The 22,515-nt window shown below is 45.8% G+C and overlaps 2 protein-coding genes across 3 annotated transcripts; both read right to left on the reverse strand.

The window, feature by feature from the left end:
• Positions 1-971: 971 nt before the first annotated feature.
• On the reverse strand, positions 972-4,003 carry SMIM26 (small integral membrane protein 26). The gene is made up of 3 exons (XM_067293916.1): positions 3,984-4,003; positions 3,305-3,609; positions 972-2,472 (listed from the first exon to the last, which is right to left on the reverse strand). The coding sequence occupies exons 1-3, from the start codon at positions 4,001-4,003 to the stop codon at positions 2,285-2,287; spliced, it is 513 nt and encodes a 170-aa protein (XP_067150017.1). The 3' UTR covers positions 972-2,284.
• Positions 3,665-22,081, reverse strand: SEC23B (SEC23 homolog B, COPII coat complex component). 2 transcript variants are annotated; one of them, XM_067292627.1, is made up of 20 exons: positions 22,003-22,081; positions 20,093-20,328; positions 18,967-19,024; positions 18,238-18,324; positions 17,794-18,030; positions 17,330-17,415; positions 15,719-15,863; positions 15,009-15,167; positions 13,994-14,109; positions 12,661-12,784; positions 12,094-12,174; positions 11,670-11,759; positions 10,744-10,850; positions 10,403-10,556; positions 8,944-9,021; positions 8,495-8,656; positions 7,915-8,001; positions 6,453-6,608; positions 4,799-4,864; positions 3,665-4,137 (listed from the first exon to the last, which is right to left on the reverse strand). In XM_067292627.1, the coding sequence occupies exons 2-20, from the start codon at positions 20,311-20,313 to the stop codon at positions 4,048-4,050; spliced, it is 2,304 nt and encodes a 767-aa protein (XP_067148728.1). In that variant the 5' UTR covers positions 20,314-20,328; positions 22,003-22,081; the 3' UTR covers positions 3,665-4,047. The 2 variants fall into 2 exon arrangements, with proteins under 2 accessions (XP_067148728.1, XP_067148727.1); XM_067292626.1 differs by lacking the exon at positions 22,003-22,081 and adding an exon at positions 21,287-21,481.
• Between the last annotated feature and the right edge of the window lie 434 nt (positions 22,082-22,515).

The following is a 22,515-nucleotide window of genomic DNA, read 5'->3' on the forward strand; positions in this document are numbered from 1 at the left end:
GGAAACCCCTACAAAAATGAGGGTCAGCAAATGCGGAGGATGGGGTAACGCCTATAGGGACAGCTCACGTAAAGGGAGAGAGCATCCCTTGGACCTGGGGCCGAACAATCAAGGGCTGCTGCCCTCTCGTGAAGTCTTGGCTGCTTGGGTTTTATTTGCGACTATTTGCTGCCTGTATTTTTTGTCCCATGTGACAAAAAATGTTTCTCCCCTCCCTCACGCCCGCTGATACCCATCGTACCTCAACACCTCTTCGCTCCGTCAGCTGAATGGTTGTGGACAGTGTTCTGCTCTATTTAGCTTTCTTCTTGGGCACAAAGGAATCTTTTGACTTCCAAGTACAGTGAAGTATGAGGTCTGAGTCTTAAGCCTTGAGCCCTGATTTCTGCAGCTGAATTCACCTAGAAGTTGCTGTGCTTACTGTTGTCTTTATTACCGAGTTATTAGAGAGCATTTGTATTAAATAGTTTCTGTGGCTAGTCAGAAGACAAGTTCACTTCCTCTTGAAATGAGCAGTCCTTAGCTGAATGATCCTTTCTAGTAAGAAACAGTAGTGCTTTACCCATGGCCCAGGTTTTCCGCTGAGGAGTGCACTGTTTTAACACATAAAACAGCAAGTTTTTAATCAAAAAAAAATTACTGAACTAATAATCTTTGGTCTGCCTCTCCCTTAACATACAGAACAAGACTCAGTTCATCCCCTTGTCCATCTTCAGGATGCTACTACTAACTGGAAGAAAAATGTGGTATCCTCTCTAGCACAAACAGAACTGAAACAACAGGCTCAGTCCAGAGCTACTAGTGTCCTTCAAAGCAAAGCAGGGATGTTTGACCAAATAGAAGGGGTACAAGAACAGCTTCAGGACTACCGTGATAGTCCTGGACATAAGGACTGCAGAATGTGCTCAGACGCTTGGCTAAAGACTCAGTTAATACTGAAAAAAATACAGAAACTTTATTTTTAGCTTTGTGATATGTTTTCCTTCTTTATTTTCATAAAGTGCTAGTACCATAATAGCCCTGCATCATGTACACCACTAAACCACTACCACAGACTATTAAACAGAGAATCAATGAGACGTAACTGGCTAGTGAGACTTGGTAACATCAAAAGCTAGGAGTGAGGTACAGCAAAAGCTGTTAAGCTCTGCCCAACTAACTAGCTTGGGTTCCTTGTCAAAAGCTGCCACCGGCACACAGTGGCAACAACTGGAAGATGAAGCAGCTAAGGAAAAGGAAGCAGTGGTGGTTATAAGATCTGCCTTATAAAATAGATTGGGAACCAAAATGGAAAACTTTGGCCTCATGATAAATTATCATCTGAAAGGTTATTTCAGCCACAGAATTCTTAAACTAGTCGTCTTCCTGTCACTTCTCAGTGATTTGTACTTTATCCGCTCACCTGTACATGCTCAAGGTGATTGTAAAGACAGGAGAAAAAGCACTGTAACTTTTTTTCCAAGTTAATGCATACTTACAACTAAACCTGTTCTATTTGCAATAGAAATCTGTTGTCCTGGATCTTCATTACTACTGTCATCATTGATACAGCAGGACTGAGTTAGAACTATGTGTTACAAACCCAAGAAAAAAAAGTGCAAAGCTTCTTTGATTCCTTTCAGAAAATTCTCCAGGCTTGCAACTGAAAGAACATCTTTCCCTGGCAACTTAATACATTTTCAGGTATGTTAGCTGTGCTCTTAAAATGTTAGAGAAATTAATAGTGTTACTGAATTTTCAATGCAAGTGCTTCCAGCAGTAGCACTTCTACCTTTGTAATTCATATTTCACCAAAGTCATTCACCTTGCAAAGATCTGAAGGACAATACAACTCTAACACCCCAAAGATCAAACTACATTCCTTCCAGTTTACCAGTTGTTCCTAAACAATCAGTTGAGGAACTAAATCAGCAGAGGAACAAATCCCAGATCACCCGTGTAGGTCCTGCACACCAACAAATCCGTTTCACAAAAATGCAGCAACAGCCACCTTGTCAAACACTGGACACCAGGTAACATGCAGTTTCATTAACATTTTGCAGCACATTTAGTTGAAGACAGTTCATGTTTAATAATTTGAATACATGCACAAAGAAAATCATTGATTTGAGCAGATGAGAAGGTCCGCAAAGCTTTGCAAAGTTATTTCAAATATGGACCTGTTGTTTCAACGATGCAAGAGAAAGTTTTCCACTGGCATTCTGATATCACGCATCAGGCAGAATCTCTTGGATAAGTCAGCTCTCCGCTGCATCAGCACAAAATTCCAAGTTTCCAGAGAACGTTAACTTTTCGAAGGACCACCATCAAAGGAATCAAAGAATAATTTCACACGCTGGCACAGTCGAGCCAGAGGAGTTTCAGGCTTCTCCTGGTACGTTACTACCGTTGTGATTTGTAGGCCTATAGGTGTATTGGTAGTAAAGACTTCTCTGCGGGCTCTTTGGCTTGCCTCAGGATCACTTTCTTTCTCTAAAAAAGGGGGAAGAAAAAAGAAAAGAGCTTAGTAAAGATTTCATCCCCCCTTCATCAGGGCAAAACAGCAGCCACGTATGTGTTCAATATTCTTGCTGCTTCTCAAATTTTGAGGAATAGATAGTAAAGAGCTGGTCACTGTGCAGACAGAAGAAGTGATTTAGTAGGGTAAGTTGACTCAGTGCTGCACCAGTATCGGACCGGTATCAGCACTACAGCGGCAGCAGTAACAACTGGATTCCAAGCTGTCCACGTTAAAGCTATTTCCGTGTTACTGCACCTTAACAAGCAGCAGGCTTCTGAGAAGGAACAGGAGGCCTGAGGAGAACCTGCGTCGTCTCATTTACCGCGAACGAACGCAGCGAGCCACGGTGGGTCGAGGCTCTGCTCGCAGCCCAAGCGCACGGTTTTCCCACCTCTTCAGGGTGACCCTCCCCAGGACTCCGGGAGTGCTCTCGGGGGTGTCCCTCGCGGGCCCCCCGCCGCCTCGCCCACCCCACGCAGAAGCCTCATGCCCACAGCAGCTCCCAGAGCCCCGGCAGGCAGCCGGGGGAGGGAAACGCGGCCGCCTCGGTCCCGGGCACAAGCAGGGGGCGAAACTCCGCAGCCGGGGGCGCCCTTCCCCCAGGGGCTGGGGGGGGACAGGTGCCCCCAGCACCAAGCCCCGCCCCTCGGCCCCAAGCCCCGCCCCACCAAGCCCCGCCCCTCTCTGCCCCCGCCTCAGCCGCGCCCCGCCCCCGCCGGCCAACCCCGCCCCCCCCCAGCCCCGCCGCTGTCGGAGGTCAAGCGGGACGGCGTCCCCCGGCGCATAAGCCGCGCTAGCCCGTACCGGACCCGTCGCCGCCGTCGCTGCTGCTGCTATTCCTGCTACTGCTCTGGGTGTGGTGGAGCAGGGCCCCCAGCATCGTCCAACCGCCCACCGAGTACAGCAGCGCCGAGCGCGCCGTCCACACCGCCGCCCGCATCGCCCCCAGCAACGCCCGCCCCCATTGGCTGCGCCCCGCCACCAATCGGCGGGCAGGCGCGGCCCCACGTGGCGGCGCACGCGCCCCGCCGCAGAGCTCGTAGGGAAGATGGCGGCCGCGGCGGTTACTTTCAGCAGCGTCTTTATACCCCAGTGTTACGTTTTCAAAACTGCAAAGGAGTTTTGCCAAGTCAAGTGCTCACACAGCCGCATTTGGAACAGTACTAAATATTAATGCTCTTAGCCAGTTTTATTTTTCATTAATACAGTCCCTGCTTTCTGAGAGAGTTGCTAAAAGAAACCTTTTAAGAACAAAAAACACTTAAAAATTATGCTCAAGGCTTAAAATCTATATTAGCTAAAACATCCTTCTGCTCTGATTACAATGTATGGAAAAAATGTGGCTTAAACAGAATAGAGACAAAAAGGAATAGAAATAAATTAATAGCTAGAAGGGCCAAGTACAAAACTCTCCATGAATATTTATTTCATGTAATATTTAAAAGTCTTAGTCTAAAAGAGAGAAGGGAATGCAATAAGTTGCTCCACTTCCATCACCAACATGATCTATGTAACTCTTCTGTTCTTGCTTCTCGGCTAGATCAAAGTTACGATGCGCTTGAAACTGCCAGCTTTTTTAGATGGTCCATGAATACCTGGAGGCTAACGTCATCTGTTAAGATTGGAGCTCCTGATTCCTGCAGTAAAATAAAAAAACAGTGAGCCCAAAATAATACTGTTAACACTAGGGACTAGCTTAAGCAAACGAGATGTCAGCACTCTGGGGTAACTGCCTGCTAAATCAACCATGTTTACTTCCCTGTAAAGGACAGATCTAGTGGAAAGACACCAGTCTTTGACAACGCTCCTGACAATACCCTTCCATGCAATCTGCAGTACTGGGAAAAAAAATCTCTTCTTTCTAAAGCATTAGGATCTTTTTCTGCCCAGAGCTCTACACAAACAAGATCAAGAAAGAGGACATAAAAGTCCAGTATTCTCAGATAAACTATATCTGTATGTATTTACAGGCTAGTTATTTTTTCCAGAATGCTACATACATTAATTGTGACCTAAGAGTTTTAGTCCAGATGTGTAGGAAATGGTGAAGATAAATTTCTACATCAGGTCATCTAAAACTCTCCAGAGGTCCCTTCCAACCCAATTATTCTGTGATTTTCAAATCCAGCCATGTATGTCTGCCAAAGCTCTTGGGTAGGAGTACCAGGACGAACATAACCAGCTCACCATTCATGGCCTAATACCATGTGATGAAACAGAAGGGCTAATACGCAGACAAATACGTACAATATGCATTTTCCAGCATTCCCAAATTCCAGCAGCTCTTCCATTGCTTACCTGTCCCCATGCATAGAGGTTATTGTGGGTCTGAGAAGGGTTCACTTTAGACAAGAGGAACCGGGCCTGTTAAAACAAAACGTTATAGAGAGGTATTTTTGTAAAATGATAGACCTGTCAGCTCCCTCAAGACCTCCTGTCACCCCAGATATATGACTAGCCATGTTCCTCTCCTTTTCCAGCCAGGTACTAGTTTAATGTGAACAGGGTTCAAGTTCAAGTGCAAGTATTATGACCGTAACTATGGCAAACACACAAAGCCATGATCTTGTCTTGCTCAACACATGCCTCTTGTTTGACTATGTTTTGGTCACCATTAACAAGTGTCAGAGTTGTTACTTATCAATGCTCACATGGAGCGCAGGAAAGGAAGATGGAGAAAATAAAGTGAAACAGCACCTTAGTCCCATAGATACAAGGAATGCATAGATAAACAGGCACAGATTTATCTGAGATAAGACGCTAAAGACAACTGTATCCTTCCTCAGCACATGCTTCCTCATCTGGTATGCACAGCTTCATAGCTCCCTGGCCCACTCCTTCCCCACTGCCTTTGTTAAACAGAAACAGCCCTGCTATACAGATAATTTTACTGGATTTAAAGCAAGAATCTGCTGACTTTAACTGGTAGTGTGTTCTGTGAGGGAAAAAAGGGATGTTATGGCCCAGCTGTGACTCCCAAAGGGCAGAGAAAACAATACTGCTAAAATGCCTTTTAAATTTACAAATTGCTTTGAAAGAAACAATATTCTGGAACCTTGTAACGGAATAAGGTTGGGGAGGAATCCTTGGGGGAGGGAAAGGGGGAAATCAAGTTGAACACTTCAGGCATCTTCAAGTCCTCTCAGAATGAGTGCAGGAGTACGTGCCGGTTGTCTTTCCTGCCCTGCTGCATTTTGGAGTTAGTTTACCACAGCAGTGGCTGTACTCTATGGGCACCTCCATTTGGAAAGCAAAACTATTCTCTTGCAGGTCTCGCCCTGTGGCAAGGACTGCTCTGCCACAGCAAGAGGTGCCCGTCTGGCAGGGCAGGTTTGGTGCCACGTGACATGGGCAAGTCACCAGCACTGTCCCTTGGCTGCTCTTGGCTGCTCCACAGAGCTCTGTGGTGAGCCAGCATAACGTGGTCACACCAGAAATTAATACCAAATTTTTTTTTGGAGCACAAATTCTCTCCTCTTCACTGCTACAAAAAAAGAGCCAGTCACAGAAATGCAGTGAACAACTGTAATTCCAGGAAGAACAAAAATAGGAACTATTTTATATCCTCATTCAGTATCCAAGAATAAAGGAACAGATGCTCAGTCATTCAGTGCAACTTCCTCTCCTAGCAAACTAACTGTGCTCCCTATCTTGGGTAAGTTTTGATACTTAGCCAAATCATTTATTTTCCCCCTCTACTGGGAATAAAAGATATTTAAGCTGACTATTTTGTTTTTTTGCATCCTCATATTTCAAAAGCATGTCCAATGAGCAATTGGCTTATTAAAAGACACATATTTGCAGTAAGAGCTCATGAGAAAAGATGTAAGCGCTACACTTTAGAGGGCTAAATTACTGCTGTACTTAACTTACAGAACCATCCTTTTAGAAAAGCAGAAAAGGCATTCGCACTATTCAGTAGCAATAAGAGCTCTTGGATAAAGCTCCTTACCTGACTGCCCCCGTGTTCAGTGTTGATGTAACGTGGCATTGGGAATCTAGTCTGCAAGATTTCCTGGGCATCATCCAGCGGGGCTTGCAGTAAGTGCTTGAAGTTTTCATATTCAGGCATGTCTTGGTAACCAGCTTTCTGCCACTGTGCAATAGTCTATTGACAGGAAAGGGAGGAAATAAGAACTAGTAGATATCCTCTCCACAAGCCTCCCCCTTTTAACTTGCATGTCTTTAAGGCAGCAGAATATTACACTTATTTCTGCTTACAGAGCACTGGACAAATACAGGCTTTCGCTACTTTGCCAACAAAGTGAACGCTTTTTTGTTGTTGTTGTTGTTGTTCCTGAATTTAAATTAAAAACAGGCACTAACACAAAAGCTAGTACCAGTTTGTGCAGTGCAAGAGCAATTTGTTGAAAATGAACTTTAAGACATTGTGCTTCAACCTGTACCAACACAGAAACACAAAGCATTTATAAAGCACTGATATTGTGATTTTGACTTGGTCTTAAATGGTAGCAGCCATTGCTTTACAGTATTTTCAAGGTAACCATGCAGCTGACAATTAGTCTATACATATGCAGATCAGACACTTAGCCTCTTCTTAGTCTAATTTTACCCCATACCTGAATGTCTTCAGTTGCAACAGTTTAGGTAGGTAAAGACTGTTTAAAGTAACTTTGGAAGATATTTTGTCATCATTGACTCAAGCTTTCAACTCCTATTCATGTCAATCAGATATGCCTGCTTGCTTCTCAAAAAGAGAAGAAATCCCATATGGAGGGAAGTAGGAAGCTAGTAACGGAGCTGCTGCAAGCTGTCATGCCAAACCATGAGCATGCTAGTAACAGTCATTAAATCTAAGCACTAAAATAGCCTAGTTCAAAAACAAAGGGAAGAGTTAAAATGCCTCCCAAAAAAGTTTTCACTAATAGGAATATTTGATCATAAAGTTTATTTAAGATGGGTTTATTTAAACTACTCCAATTTGATGCCAGTGTTTAAGTAGAACAGATTTATTTAGTTTACTGACCAAACTTAATTAGGGCTACTCCTCAAACCAAACTAAAATGGATATGAAGGAAAGAGACATCAGAGAAAAGGAAGATTCCCAGGAAAAGAAGACAAAAGCCAGCTTCATCCCCTTCCCCATTAACTTCTTTAGGGTGTGAGATACTTCTGTTATCCAGCTATAGTAGCTTACTGCTCTGTTATAAAACCTGACAGGATTGAAATATAGACCTACAGGTCTTCATGATGATATGGCACTGGAAAGCCAAGGCTTTGGATGTTGGTCTAAACCTTGAGGTCATGGTGGAAGGAATATAGGAGCAGCTGTCAAAAACGTAGGCTAGCATAGGCTTCACAAGCAGCTCATTTTATATAAACAAAGACATTGGGTGTGTGCATGGCAAGAGGGAGGGTGTGCAAACAGAGGAAGAGTACATATTTCACTGTACCTCACCAAGGTAGATAACTATCTGGAAGAAAGTATCCATCAGAAGGATTCTGTCTGGAAGAATACTGCTGCTGTCCAAAAGCACTGGCTGGGGAAAACAAACAAGGAGGTCAGTCACTGCTAATCACTCAAAGTGTTATTCCAGTAGCTTCTGCATCTCTTTCCTGCCAGATGCTCTCCTTCCAAGGATGCTGTTGGTATAAGGCAGTCTGTGTCTGACCATCGACTACTCACACATAGTTTAAATTGCTGCATTAACAACTGAAAACAAGGAGCTGGTGGGAGACTATGACCTTGAGGGGCTGAGGCTTGCTGATTTATGCAGTGGAGATGGCAGCCTCGGGCAGAGAAGTGAGAGCACTATTGATGACTGCAGGATTCACCAGATCTTTTTTTTTTTAATCAAAGCTGTAAGTTTACTGAAATCACAATTTGTATTTTACACTACTCCATCTCATCCTTCAGTGATTACTCTGATTAAAAAAATATAAATGAGGACCTTTTTGATGAAACAGTGTTACTTTGCCTGAATACTCATTATTTTGGATCATTCCACCATTTCTTGCTAAACAGGGACTCACCTCAGGAGGTCCATAGAAAGAATAAGCATAAAGGATGGGCTGGATCATAATGAGAGACTGGGTCAGATCTTGCCTAGCAAAGTGGTGACGGTAATAAGAAGACTCATCTGGACTGTTATTGAAGACCTGCAGGAATGGGGAGCGTCGCAAATGGAACATGAACTGCATCAGAAAGATGAGAGAGAAGAGAAATATCAGTTAATTGCTGAAACTTCTTCACCAAAGTCCAATCTTTCTGAATGAATTCTTCCAAAAAAATCTCCTCCTTATTAACTCCTCAAAGGTCTTTCCTTACCAGTCATTTGCAACACTGAACTACAGAACCAGCTCACCAAATTTAAAAAGCATCTTTTCCTCCCCTCATGAATCTGATAAATGGAACAAGAGGCTTTATCATCACTCCCACCCTTGCACATTTTTCCCACCTCTGCAGAAAGTGAAGTTCTTACCTGGGGATACAAAGAAAATGATTCCGACAATCTGAAGGAATTAGGATCATCTTTGTTGTACTGTCCAAATTTCTGACACTGTTGGAGGCAATATGGATGTTCTGGTGAGCTCCTTTTCAGAATTAACACTTTTTTGGAAGTTTTTTTTTTTTGTTTTTAAACAGAGTAACCAAGGCAGGAAAGGGACAATAGCAAGTAATATAAAATTTACAGGCCACTCTTATTTAAGTCGGTGACTTCTGTATCTTACTGGAATGAAAATGATGATTGGATCTCTTTATCTTATTTAGTATATAAAATCTAGACTCAAAATTATCTAAGAATGAAAGAAATAGGGCTACTAATACTGTCTCATTTCTTTCACTAAATCAGGGATACTACGTTATACCTAAGGTGCTTTGCACATTATGAAACACTTCTGCAGCAACTCTACTTCCTTCTAAAGCAGCAGCAGACTAGAATTTCAGCAGCTGCTTCACTGAAAATAAGCAGCATCCATAGTTTTAGCTAAAATGACGCCATAATCATTTCAGCATGCAACATGTCATTGTGTGATTTGGTACTTGAATCTTTATTTCACACTGGCCCTGCTTTTTTCAGTGTCTGATGTACCATAACTGTTGGTATCAACTCCACATGGTTGTTCAGACAAAGCCAGAGTGGATTTAGGCAGTTCAGGCCTGTGAAATCTGAAGAAAGAGGCACTATGAAGTTGTGGAATAATACCATTAGCTGGGAAGCGATTACTCCCCTGAACTTGGCACAGGTGAGACCACATCTGAATGCTGTGTCCAGCCTGAGGCTCCCCAGTACAGGACAAACACTGACAAACTGGAGCAAGTCTAACAGGGGCCACCAAACTGGAAAGGGGCTGGAGCACCCGATGTGGGAGAGGCTGAGGAAGCTGGATTTACACAGCTTGGAGAAGAGTAGGATTGGGGGATCATAGTGCTGTCTACAGCTACGTAATAAGTAGCTGGAGAAAGGGAAGTTCTGACTGAAAATAAGGGGAAAAAAAATTTCACAGTGACAGTAGTCAAACACTGGAACAGATTGTCAAGAGAAGCAAGGGAATCTCCATCCTTGGAGATCTTAAGAGCTCACTCGCACAACGCCTGGAGCATCCTGCTCTAACTTTGAAGCTGGCCCTGCTTTGAGCAGGGGATTAGACCAGAAACTTCCAGAGGTCCCCTGCAACCCGCTTTACTCTGTGATTCTGTATTTCACTATCACTTCTTTAATCTCAGGTTTAACTCTTTCAGCACAATGGGATGCTTACCTACCCCATCACAAATACACTGTTCATATTGGCTTCCGAGTCATCACATATTACAACTATGGGGCCCTGATCAGAGCACAAATGAAGTGAGTCACTCAGGAAAAAAAATGACCTTTTCATTTCCAGAGACCATTTTTACTAAAATCAAGAATGCATTCAACTGCAGCCCAGCAGTCTTACCAGTCTGATCAGCTGTCTGTCCAGCCATCGCAGTACATCGGGTCCCTCCTCGGATTCGGCTCTGTACACTCCTAGCCGTGCCATCAGCACGGCAGCTGCTTCCTGGTCAAATGCAGCTTCTATATGCTGGAGTTGACTCTGTGCATCTGCCCAACTAAAGAGCGAGTTAAGGGTTAGCGCTGTGTGCATTCATCTTCAGCAAAAGAATTCACACCAGATTCATCCCCCAAGTGCCAAATACTCTGTGGCCAATATACACAACAAAAGGCTCAAAAAATTCCAGCACAGACTGTGGGTAGAGTTTCTGCCATTCTGCCAAAGAACTGGCATGAAATACTCACTTTCTGGCTATGGTGGTGACTCGAATGCGTTTCTGCATGCTGGAGTGTTGGTACTGAGTGACAAACTGAACCGCCCCTCTGCCTCCCTGAGGTATTGGTGCATTGTGCTGCAAATGAAACAAGGAAAGCCTTCAAAACAGCCTGGCCTTTCCATAGCTCTGTACACTATGGAGACAATTCCAGGGCATCATTTGAGCAAGCATAAAATAAGTACAATCTTGAGATGGATCAGAGAAGGGAGAGATGCCTGCTAGTGTTGCACTTTCCAGCAGCCTTCAACATCAAGTGGCACTTGGCCCATTTAATGTTGCACCTGACACTTCCTCAGCTGGTCCCTTAAAGGATGGCAGCAACTAATCTTTACAGCATGCAACATAAGAGTGACAGTATGAGCTCTGAGAAAAGGTCCCTTGAGTCCAGCATCTTATTCCCTACAGTAGCATACCCACACGGCAGAGTAGACAAATAAAGAGGCCCATAGAGTGGAATTCCTTTGGGGTAATCCTCCTAGCTTCTAGGTGCCACATGCTCAGAAACTTCCCCAACCAGAAGGTGCTTCTGAACCATCACATATTACAACTTGGAGGATCAATCCTCCAGGAATTTGGAGGTGTTTATACTTTTATTCTCCACAGCACCTAATAGCAATGAATTCCATAATTTAGTTATGCAAAAAGACAGTTTCTTCTTTATTAAATAAATACCACAGGAAGAAAGAATGCAGGTTTTGTACAAAATAAAAATATTAGGCAATCTACACATATGGAAACAACCCCTGAGAATGTTTCTTTGACACAAAACACTCAATTACTTTGGAACTGTCCATTTGTAACACAAGGGATGTCGCTGCATTTGCTGGCCATATTACAAACAAACATTTTGGTGTATAAAAAGTTAAGACCAAAAAAAGAAAAGCCAGGACCAACCTGATTTACCACTTCAAAGTAAATGGCCAGAGTTGTGCTTGGATCCAGGCTACAAATTTTCCATTGAGATGTTCCTCCAATCCCAATCTCCTGCACAGAATTGAACAGAAAGCAGCATTTTTGCCTGTAGCAGTGGGTAACGCAAGGTTATGTTAAATTCTGAACAGAGATACAAGTCATGGAAGGCCTTCTGAATTTCTGTCTTCTGGATGTGAATTAAGTTACTGAGGTGACATACAGTTAAAAGAAGGCTTTATGGGGCAAGAATTTCATCTAGAAGAGACTGTCTTTTCTTAGGGATGTTTCCAAATTGCTCTTCTTGAAAAATCTGACATTCCAGCTGAGCTGTAGGTCTAGATACAAACTTTGCACTGTTTATTTACTTCTTTAATAAAGATTATTCCATATTCCTTTATAAACTTACATTTTCAGAGACACATGGCCCTTTAGCATTCAGAGATATGCATGGTCCAATAGCTCCTGCAATTTTCAGCTCCCTAGAGGTCTAGAACAGGGTCAAAAAAAGTTTAAAAAAAATAAAATTAGTCAAATAGAACACACAGAGAATAAATCAGCTGTTCAACTTTGATCAGAAAGTGCATACATGTGGCTGCCAGGGAAAGGAGCTCTGAGTACTTTTCTGAGTCACTTATTGCTACAGTTGCTGAAGGTAAGAGAATCAAATCAGTCACATTTTAATAATGAAGACATATCCATAGTCACCATTAGAGAGTATGAAATGTTCCTTGCAGGGTGAGGAGAGGCAGAGCTCAAGCTTTTCTGTTGCCTTTTTCTTTTTTTTAAACACAAATTTAATAAACTTTCAAACAAAAATCCCTCCACTCCATCCAGTCTGCAGCTTCTTCCAAAGTATGCACTAAAGCTCAGCTCAGAAGTGCAGAATTTTCTACAACCCAAATACTTAACCAACTCTCCAGTTAACAGCACTTGCATTTCCCAGTTATGTCATCCAATGAGCCTAATCTCTCACCTTCACTTCCAAACTTGCACCAAAAGCCATCCGAAATTCCCCATTGAGCCCTTTGTTAAACACTCGCTGGAAGGTCTGCTTGAAGAGAGAAGTGTTGAAGGAGTCTCCCATCACCATGTGACCTCTGCAAAGGAAAAACAGATACCCAGGGGAACTGAAACAACTAGGAACTGGAAATAAATCACAAAGGATATACCCTCCCAGCTCTTATGCATGCAAACACAGGCAGAAATCGCTTTTAAACATGTCTTTGTCTAGGTGGAGTCTGCATCAGGCAGCGCAGATTCATGGATGCCTCCAAAGCCAGACAGGTTAATGCTCTATCTTTGCCAGCTTGTTTTCTCCACTACATTTCTTGGCAGCCCTTTAGTTGCCTTAAAAATGATAATGTTCCACTGGTTACAAACTTCCCAGCCCAGAAAAGAGCTCTGCTCAGCTTACTTCCCCTGAGAAGGGCTGGGTGCAGGGTTGGAGCCCCCCCCACTGCAAGCGGGATGGCTGCACGACTGCATCACAAGGCCTGGTGCATGGGTCTTTGCCGTGTTAACAAAAGATGTAGTGGCTCTCCCAATTCCTTTGGTAAACGTGGGCCTGACTGGATAAGACCCAGTAACACAGCCAAAGGCTCAAACAACCTCTCTTCCACATACTGAGGGGAAAAGTGATGCTTTACAAATGCCTTGCATTTGCCCAAAACATCTTTTGGCTCCTTAGACCAAGCAGATTTCAAATGCCCAATAAAGACACAGTGAGTCCCTAAAAGGCCCAGTTTAGCACACAACCTTTTCCACAGACATTATAAGGTTTCCATCAGTATGTAACACGGACACTTGCCCCATACAGGTGTCCCGTAAAACAGGGAGGCCAAGAATCCCTGGAGGAAGCATAAGTAAGCTGTTAAGCAGACATAATAACCATGTTAATAACCATGCCTGAAGCTCTTGTCTTGGGAGGGCACTTTGGTCACGCACACACCACAAACCATGGCTTCTATAGCCCTTCTCTTCTGGAAAGGATACTTGCTACCTCCCAAGAAGGCAGAAAGTATTTGCAAAAGACAAGGTGCATCATGCTTTAGAATACCTTCCTCAAAGCAGAACATGGAGGTTTTTTTACCAGCAGTGTTAAGTCACATGCTGTTTTGAGACTTCAGAAATGTGGTCTGGAATCAGGGGAGGTTTGTCATATACTTCCTGGCAAATTCAAACCACAGTTTAGAACAGAATGACAAGAACTGCACCCTTCTGCCCCAACAGCAAATTAACTGTTTTCTGAACTATTATCCCCCTCTGAAGAATACAGGTGTATTTGTGCTTTCCTGCTGCAAACCTACCCGGTGAGGTTCGCACAACACTTCATCTCCAGCAGGCCAGTCTGATCCAGGGCACAGGCATAGATGTCAATGCAATGACCGTTGGCTGCAGTGCGATTAGCCAAAGTCTCATAGTGCTGGCGAAAACAGACAACATACACGGGGTTTAGGACACTGTGATGGGCAGTTTTTCTTCTGCTCTCCAAATGGGGCCAGCACATGAGACACAAGCCACAAATGAAGCGATTACCTGTGCTGTAATAGGTGAACAGCTGTCCGCTGGAGCAGTGTCGCTCCCACAATGTTTGCATTTGCATGAGCTTGAGTTGCAAGTCACAAATACAGAGAGGTCATGAATTGCTACCTCAGCCAAGCGTGGGCTCTTTGCCTGCGATAACCTATGGGGAACCCAGAGGTTTCCAGGTGCTAGCTAAGAGGACAGGTGTCATACTGCTTTCTCTAAGTTGCCAAGCACATTTCATGCCTGCCATTTTAACTATTTTAACTATTTTGCCATACGTCAGGAAGACAAAGGAGGCTTTTGGGAAGTGACCAATTCTTGGCAGACAGGCAATTTTCTTCCCCCCCCCCCTTCAGAAGGGGATACATTGATGTTGATGAACAAACTCTCCACCCACAATCAGATAGACACTGAGAAATGACACCGAAATACCTCATTCCCTCAGAAGACACAAGACTCCTGGAGAAGTAACTAGCAGGAATTCTGTTTTACCCTTTCCTTGAGGATCACTGGAACACCTTAATGCTCAGAAAGACTTTGGCTCTTCATGAACACCCATACACATCTGGATGTACCGTTTGCATATCAAGAGAGCAGGACAGATTTGCTCCTTGGAAAAGGTTTGGGCAGCTGTCTACATACCAGTGTATATAGGCTTGTGTCATTTCCTCTCACCCCAATTAATGTTCTGACTTCCACAACATTCAGTTTTGGCTTCAAGCGGACTATGTCACACCCACTAGCAAACCTAACCTATTGCTTGTGCCTTTGCCCCCAGCAGACACCAGCACCTACTTTGGTGGCCTTCTTCATGAACCTTGCGTTGTCCTTCTCTATGTCATGCCAAGAACGGATGGGTGTTTTCAGTTCATCTCCTACCACCATGCCTGGTCCTTGCGTTGGTGGCCCACCTGTAAACAACATTATCCTGGCCCCTGTGTTTGGAAAGGTGCCCTAAAATAAAAGTAAGGCCTTGTATTAAAGAGAGAGAGAGAGTGATTAAAGAACAGCAATGCTTTTCTTTAGAGAAGAACCTGATGTGCACTTACGCAATATCATTAAGGACCTGCTTCTGCTAGAGGCCACCTCAATAAATAATGCATTTCTCAACAAGCACAGCACTTTCAAGTTTAGACCCAGGTTAGGTCAGGCTTCATGTCTTCACAACAGGAAGCAGGCAGCCTCTGTTCTCCTTTTTCCTTATGTCTTAGATGACCCTTGGATAAACCCCGTTCATACTATCACCTCCACTCGGCAGCATGCACAAAAATCAGAGACCTTTAAAAGTCTGCATCTTTCACTGTTTAGATGTAAATTCCCAGCCCACTCTACACCAGCTGGTGCTAACTCATGTCAAATATCAGTGGAAACAAACTATAACTCTGCATCCCAACATAACTGAGCCACAGACCAATGTGGACTGTGACCTGCATGTGTCTCAGCAAAGTCTACCAAGTGCTTACTTCGACCAGCTCATTTCAAATAAACAGCAGCACTACGAGTACCTCCAGTAAGCCGACAGCAATAGAAAGAGCTACTCCAGTGGACCGTAAGGGCCTCTTTCCCTGGGTCACTGGCCATGGGTCCCTTTGCAGTTCTCCAAGCAGATCTGTTAAATTCATGTCAATCTTATGCACTGGCTGCAGAAATCTGCAAAAATTCAAAAGAAATGTTTTACTGTTTACAAGCCTCTGCAGTTCAGGGAAGAAAGAAGGTGCCTTTTTGTTCCTGGCACACACAAATTCCACTGACAGAGTTATCGGAAGCAAAGAGTCATGTGGCGTGCTCCCATCTTACATCCAAACTTTCTAAGATAACAGGCCTTTGGAACACAAACAATTTGAACAAAACAAGACATCAGGAACCGACAAGAAGGCAAAGTCACATAAAGCACAGGAAAAGACTTCAGTGGTGATTTAGTTTACCAAAATACACAAGAGCTGCCACAGAAAAAGCAGGACTGAGAAAGACAGAACTGTATTCAACAAAGGCAAATACATCTTTACTGCTCAGGGATCACTGCCTGCCTGCCAATCGTTTTTTGGACTTGACTGGGCAGTAGGTGGCAGGTGATACCTAGAATTGTTATGCATAGACCAAGCCCCCATCAGCTGGACAATCAAAAAGACAACCCCGAAGCAATATGCTTTCCAAAGACAGAATACTGGGAGTGCTGGTGGACAACAAGTTAACTATGAGCCAGCAACGTGCCCTTGTGGCCAAGAAGGCCCATGGGATCCTGGGGTGCATCAGGAAGAGTGTTGCCAGCAGGTGGAGGGAGGTGATCCTCCCCCTCTCCTCAGCCCTGGTGAGGCCACATCTGGAGTCCTGCGTCCAGTTCTGGGCTCCTCAGGACAAGAGGGATGTGGCACTACTGGAGCAAGTCCAGCAAAGGGCTACAAAGGTGATTAGGGGACTGGAGCGTCTCTCTTATGAGGAAAGACTGAGAGAGCTGGGCCTGTTTAGCTTGGAGAAGAGAAGGCTGAGAGGAGATCTTATTAATGTGTACAAATAGCTGAAGGGAGGGTGTCAAGAGGATGGAGCCAGACTCTTGTCAGTGGTGCCCAGATACAGGATGCAAGGCAACAGGCACCAACTGAAACACAGGAAGTTCCATCTGAACATGAGGAAAAACTTCTTCACTGTGAGGGTGACAGAGCACTGCAACAGGTTGCCCAGAGAGGTTGTGGAGTCTCCTTCTCTGGAGATATTCAAAACCCTCCTGGATGTGATCCTGTGCAACGTGCTCTAGGTGACGCTGCTTGAGCAGGGGGGTTGCACTAGATGATCTCCAGAGGTCCCTTCCAACCTCAACCATTCTGTGAGTCTGTGACAGCTGCTCTACGTTTTTTCAAATAGAAGCCTAGTCTGAATGGCAACTGTGTTCTTGCAACCGAAAAACCAAGATACTAAAGTCTAATGTGTTACCTGCTACTTTAGTAAAACCCATCCACACATACCATGTTTTGTAGGGAAATAACTTTGACAAGACAATACCATTCAAATCTTCTTAAAAAGACACCTTTTAAGAAATCTAGGTTTAGAAGTGTGGGTTCAAAGGGGCGCACAGCACCTGAGCTGCCCTTCTGCTGCGCTAGTGTAACCAACACACTTACCTGCTTGAAACAGCAGGTTGTTCCTGAGGTTGAAGAGGTCTTCCCTGTTGAATGGGGACAGCTGGCCTTGAAAGCCCAAGCATATCCTACAGAATAGTAAAGAGGAGGCAGAGGAGATGTAATATTGAAATCCTAAACCCATTATCTGCTGTCAAGCAATATACCCTGAGGCCCCCAACACTGCAGAATTAAATTCATTAAAATCTGTGAAATGACTAATCTTTGCATTCCTCTTGGTAATGAACAATGGGTCCATTGTGTGAGGAATTATACAAACTCTATCTTGGACAAGCTTTCAAGGAGTTTACAAAAAGACACGACAGATGTTGGGAGGGAAATAGGGTAGCAAATAATCAAGAGCACTGAACCCTTCCTCCCTGCAAGCTCAGAGCTTGAAAGACCAGCAGTGGTGTCAGTGGTAATAACAGGAACAAGCCACGGGCCTAAAAGACAGCAGGACATACCTGTATTTGCTTAGCTGTCAGGTCCTTTGTGCCCCTAAACACATAACTCTTGGAAATCCCTTCACAGCTCAGCTCATGAACCTGGACCATTCTGCCAAAAGTGATAAGCCCCACGAGAGCGTCAGCAGGCAGCAGACTGAGGGACATCTGCAGGGACTCCTTCAGAGCCTGTAAGTCGTCTTCTTCCAAGCATGTGTCGACAACATACAGAAAGATCAATGGTGTCTGAGGACCTCGCTAATGTGGAAAGAGATGGAGTTACTGGGCCTGTACATATGCTAAATGACACTTTATAATGCTCTCCAGACAAGGAATAAAATGAGTCCTGTCTTAAGCACTTTGTGGAAATCTTATTTGCACTATCTTAAGTGAAATAAAAACATACCTCAGCTGTCACAAATAAGACATTTCTGGGAGCTTCAAACTTGCCTATGATTTACCTACCTGCACTATATATTCAATTGTTGAAAACTGAGGCATAAGCTCTGCTGGCTGATTGAGCTCAGATATGCCTGCATATGCTGGAGGGAACTGAAAAAGAGAACCAGAAATTAGTACAAGGAAGTTGCAGGATAGAAACGTAGGGCTCCCCTCTGCATTACGAAGGCTGCCCTGCTTATGACGTGGTTATTCAACTCTTTATTTACTGTCACTGCATCAACTTGATTAATTCACAACACGAGTCCACTACTGCTGTTCCCTAATAACAGACAACAGGGGCCAGCAGGATGGACAGCTACTCAGTCCACTATAACTAAAAGGCACGACTAAAGCAGTGGCTACGTTAGTTGAAACTTGTTTGGCCACATGACAGTTTCTGATGGCAAAAGTCTATTACAATCTAATGAGATTCATACTTGGCAAGAACGGGAAACACAATATGCAAAGAACACACTGGAAACACGTGAAACAAAACAGCTTTGTATCTCCTTTCTGTGCCTTGCATGCTGGCAAAAACATTGGCAAAAGTGAACTGAAAATAGATAAGATATCGTGCAAAACAGCCTGATTAACAAGTGGCTTGGATTCAGCAAGAGAAGGAATCTAGAAAGGTGAGATTTCTGCTGCTTTTAACATCCTTTTCCAGGGGAAGCCATCAATAAAACACTCACTGAAAAGAAAACAGGCTGGCTATGGAGGATGATGAAAGGGCTGAAGCTTTTTTCAACCTACCTGATTTCTCTGAAAACAGAAATTACAAGCCCAGAGCTTGGCCCGGTAGTCAACTTGGCTGCAAGAAGGGAAAGAGGAGGTGTTTAGCACAGCTACAGCAAGAATGTTAACAGTCCAGCTTCTCAGTCATCTCTGCTGGTTCACAGCACAGATGAAGAAACAAAATATCAGAAACTACAACTTTTAACGACAGAGTTCCAGGGATTCAGACTCTTGCTCCAATGCCAGAAAGTCCCCTTAGCTCATCCAGCCCAGCAGTTTCCAAGCTCATCAGCCCAGTGGATGACTGACAGCCCAAGCTTAGCCTCTGGCAGACAAAGACTTGCATCTCATCATTCTTCTCCTACGCTCAGGCTTATCTCAGTAGTCTTATTATTTGTACAGCTATAGCACACAAGTATTCCAGTCACAGAGCAAGAGCCATTCACCCAGATCCTGTTCAAGCACAGAACAAACAGGCTGTTCCCTGCCCCGGAGAGTTTACTCTCCTCAGCCCACCGCGATATGCTATAACTGCTAGTGTAGTAAAGCATGTGCATGTTCTTGTTTCTCAGGCTTGATCTCCTCTTACTTTCTGTCCCTCTTACTGACAGCAGCTCCCTTCCTTGATATTTCTTAGCCAACAGTGTGCTCTGAGTATGTACAATCAACATATGGTTTTGGATCAGAGACTATTCCTCTGCAATTCTCAGCAAAATGACAAAGAAAACCTTGATGTTCATACTGGAATCAACCTGTGAGCAGTGAGACATGTAGGAAGCAGGAAACCAAGTCAACGTCACAGCCCAGAGGACGGTATCTGTATAATCAGTATCTTTGTTTAAAGTTGCATGGTTCACCAGAGAACTTGCTGGGATGGTAATGGGTTTGGCTATTTCCACGTTAACTCTAGTTTAACAGTCTCTCTGAAGGCTTTCTTCTCGCCTCTGGTTCTGGCAGTTCTAGTAACAGGCTGGCATTCAACACACCTCACTAAGCATACAAGGATTTTAACCATACCACTGCGCCTAAATGAAAGAGGCTGCCAGGCACTGAGCTGAGTAAAAGGGGAATGAGGAAGGAGTGAAGTTCGGATAAAAACTAGATGCTATCCATCTCTTAACATCCCCAGCTAAGAAATTCATACCAGAGTGGGTTGAGTACCGCTTTGCAAGTCAGTCTACTACAAAGCACCGCTTCATACTGCACAGGTGGCAGGTCGAAACGCTCCTTCAGGGGAGTCAGCAGACAGGCCAGGGGGACAACCATCCTTGTGGCCTCCAGCCTGCTGGAGGGCCACACGTTCCAGCTGAAACGCACTCCATCACGCTCCTCGTTTTGTTGAATGAACTCTAGGTACGTCGCCATGGGACTGCAGAAGCTCTGGAAGAAGGGCAACATAAGCCACACGTGCGCAGGCAGCAATCACTTGCCTGGACAACAGCACTGCAAGGGAGGTCAGCAGATCCGAACTATATGTAGGCACCAGATGTTGCAGGACAAGGCTAATATGTTGTAATGAGTTAAACCCATTATCAAATGAACCATATAACAACATTAATCTTTTCTGTGCAGCGCTCTGATCAACATCCCAGACAAGTAATTAAAACCCAACCAGATCCAACAAGGAAACAAGAAAATCTGACACACGAAGCCAGAATGCAAGTTTTTTTATTGTGCAGACATCATATTTAACATCCCAGTGCCCACCCAGCCTCAGGCCTCAAGACAATCCTGCTCAGCGGAGATCACTAAAGGAAAACTGGACATATTTGCAATACATCCTTGAAGCCTTTGGCAAAAACCCTGGGGGGAGCACAGGAGGCCAAGTTTGAGACCAAAACACTCTTCGCAAATAGCACTATACAGCCAGACTGCCCTCCTTACAGACAGACAGGACAAAAAGGTCAAAGAGGTCTTCAGGGATTTAAGACATCCTCTGCACATGGCATCATTTCCCACACCCTGTAAGGGAGGAGTCCAGCAGACTTTAGAAAAGACATAATATTTAAGGAGTGCTACCACCAACACGCCAGAGAAATCATTCTCCACCTTGCCTTACTAAACTCTTCAGAGCCAGAAGTGGGACAAGGTTAAAACAAAAGCTCTCCGGCCCTGGCCACCCTCGACGGCTCTGAGAAAGGGAAGGACAAGGCGAGAGGAAAAACTTGCTCATCAGATGCAGCCAAGTCCGCAAACGCTCCGCAACATCGCAAGCGACTTCCAGAGCCAAGCGCAGCAGCCCCAGCAGCATGGGCTCAGATAGCAAACCCCTAAGGGACACCGCTGACCCCCTGCACCACTGAGGGACCCCAAGGCTGCTATGGGGAGCACCACTGACCTTCTGCACGGCCATAGGGGACTTCACTGATTCCCAGCCGTAGGGGGGGATGTAGCCCAGCACAGCCGTAGGGGAGACGACCAACCCCGAGCCTGGCTATAGGGGGCCCCGCAAATTCCCAGCACCCTCAGCACTGCCACAAGGGACACCACCGACCCCCAGCGCTGCTGTAGGGGACACCACCGACCCCCAGCACACCCACGGGGGACACCGCCGACCCCCAGCACCACCATAGGGAACACCGCCGAACCCCCAGCACACCCACAAGGGACACCGCCGACCTCCAGCACACCCACAGGAGACACCACCAACCCCCAGCGCTGCTGTAGGGGACACCACCGACCCCCAGCACACTCACAGGGGACACCGCCGACCCCCAGCACCACCATAGGGAACACCGCCGACCCCCAGCACACCCACAGGGGACACCGCCGACCCCCAGCACACTCACAGGGGACACCACCGACCCCCAGCGCTGCTGTAGGGGACACCACCGACCCCCAGAACACCCACAGAGGATACCGCCGACCCCCAGCACCGCCATAGGGGACACCACCGACCCCCAGCACATCCCCAGGGGACACCGCCAACCCCCAGCACCGCCATAGGTGGCACCGCCGACCCCCAGCACACCCACAGGGGACGCCGCCGCCCCTTCTGAGCCCCGCCAGGGAGCGCCCCATCCCCGCCCCCCGGGGGCCCCGCGCAGCGCCCACCTGTCCGCGCCGCCACCGCCGCCGTCTGCTCCCGGCACTCCCCGCGCGCCCGGGAAGGCCAGCTCAGCGGTAGGGGGTGCCCGCAGCCAAGATGGCGGCACCAGCACCGCCTCGCCCTCTGCCGGCGCGGCTCCGCCGCCATCTTGACTGAGGGCACCGGGCGCAACGTTGGGAAGGCTAGGCGGGGTGCCCGTCCGAGACATGGCGGGGGAGGCGTCAGGGGGGCCATCTTGGCTAAGGGCACCGTGCACAGGTGACTGGAAACGGGGGTGCCCCTACTAAACATGGGATGCGAAGCGTCGCGGAAGCTGGCAGGGCAGGAGGCCTGCGGCTGCCGCGCCGGGTCCGTGTCGAGGCTGGCGCTTCCGGGCGGGCCGGACCGGGAAGCGGGGTGGTGCCGGCCTGGCGGTCGCGTTTGAGGCCGTGGCTCCTCGGCGTGGGGGGAAGGAAGCCGCGTGGAAACGACGCCGAGCCGCAGATAACGGTAGCCGTCCGGACCACCTCTCTTTCCAC

This window comes from Apteryx mantelli, chromosome 3 (assembly GCF_036417845.1).
Source record: "Apteryx mantelli isolate bAptMan1 chromosome 3, bAptMan1.hap1, whole genome shotgun sequence".
Classification (NCBI taxonomy): domain Eukaryota; kingdom Metazoa; phylum Chordata; class Aves; order Apterygiformes; family Apterygidae; genus Apteryx; species Apteryx mantelli.

Coding starts and splice junctions, on each gene's coding strand:
- SMIM26 (XM_067293916.1), bottom strand. CDS start 4,003: ATGTTGGTGATGGAAGTGGA. Junction 3,610..3,983: donor ATGTTGGTGATGGAAGTGGA/GCAACTTATTGC, acceptor ACTCCTTTGCAG/TTTTGAAAACGTAACACTGG. Junction 2,473..3,304: donor CGACGGCGGCGACGGGTCCG/GTACGGGCTAGC, acceptor CCCCTTTTTTAG/AGAAAGAAAGTGATCCTGAG.
- SEC23B (XM_067292626.1), bottom strand. Junction 9,022..10,402: donor ACAGACAGCTGATCAGACTG/GTAAGACTGCTG, acceptor TGCCTCCAACAG/TGTCAGAAATTTGGACAGTA. Junction 4,865..6,452: donor CTGAACACGGGGGCAGTCAG/GTAAGGAGCTTT, acceptor TTGTTTTAACAG/GCCCGGTTCCTCTTGTCTAA.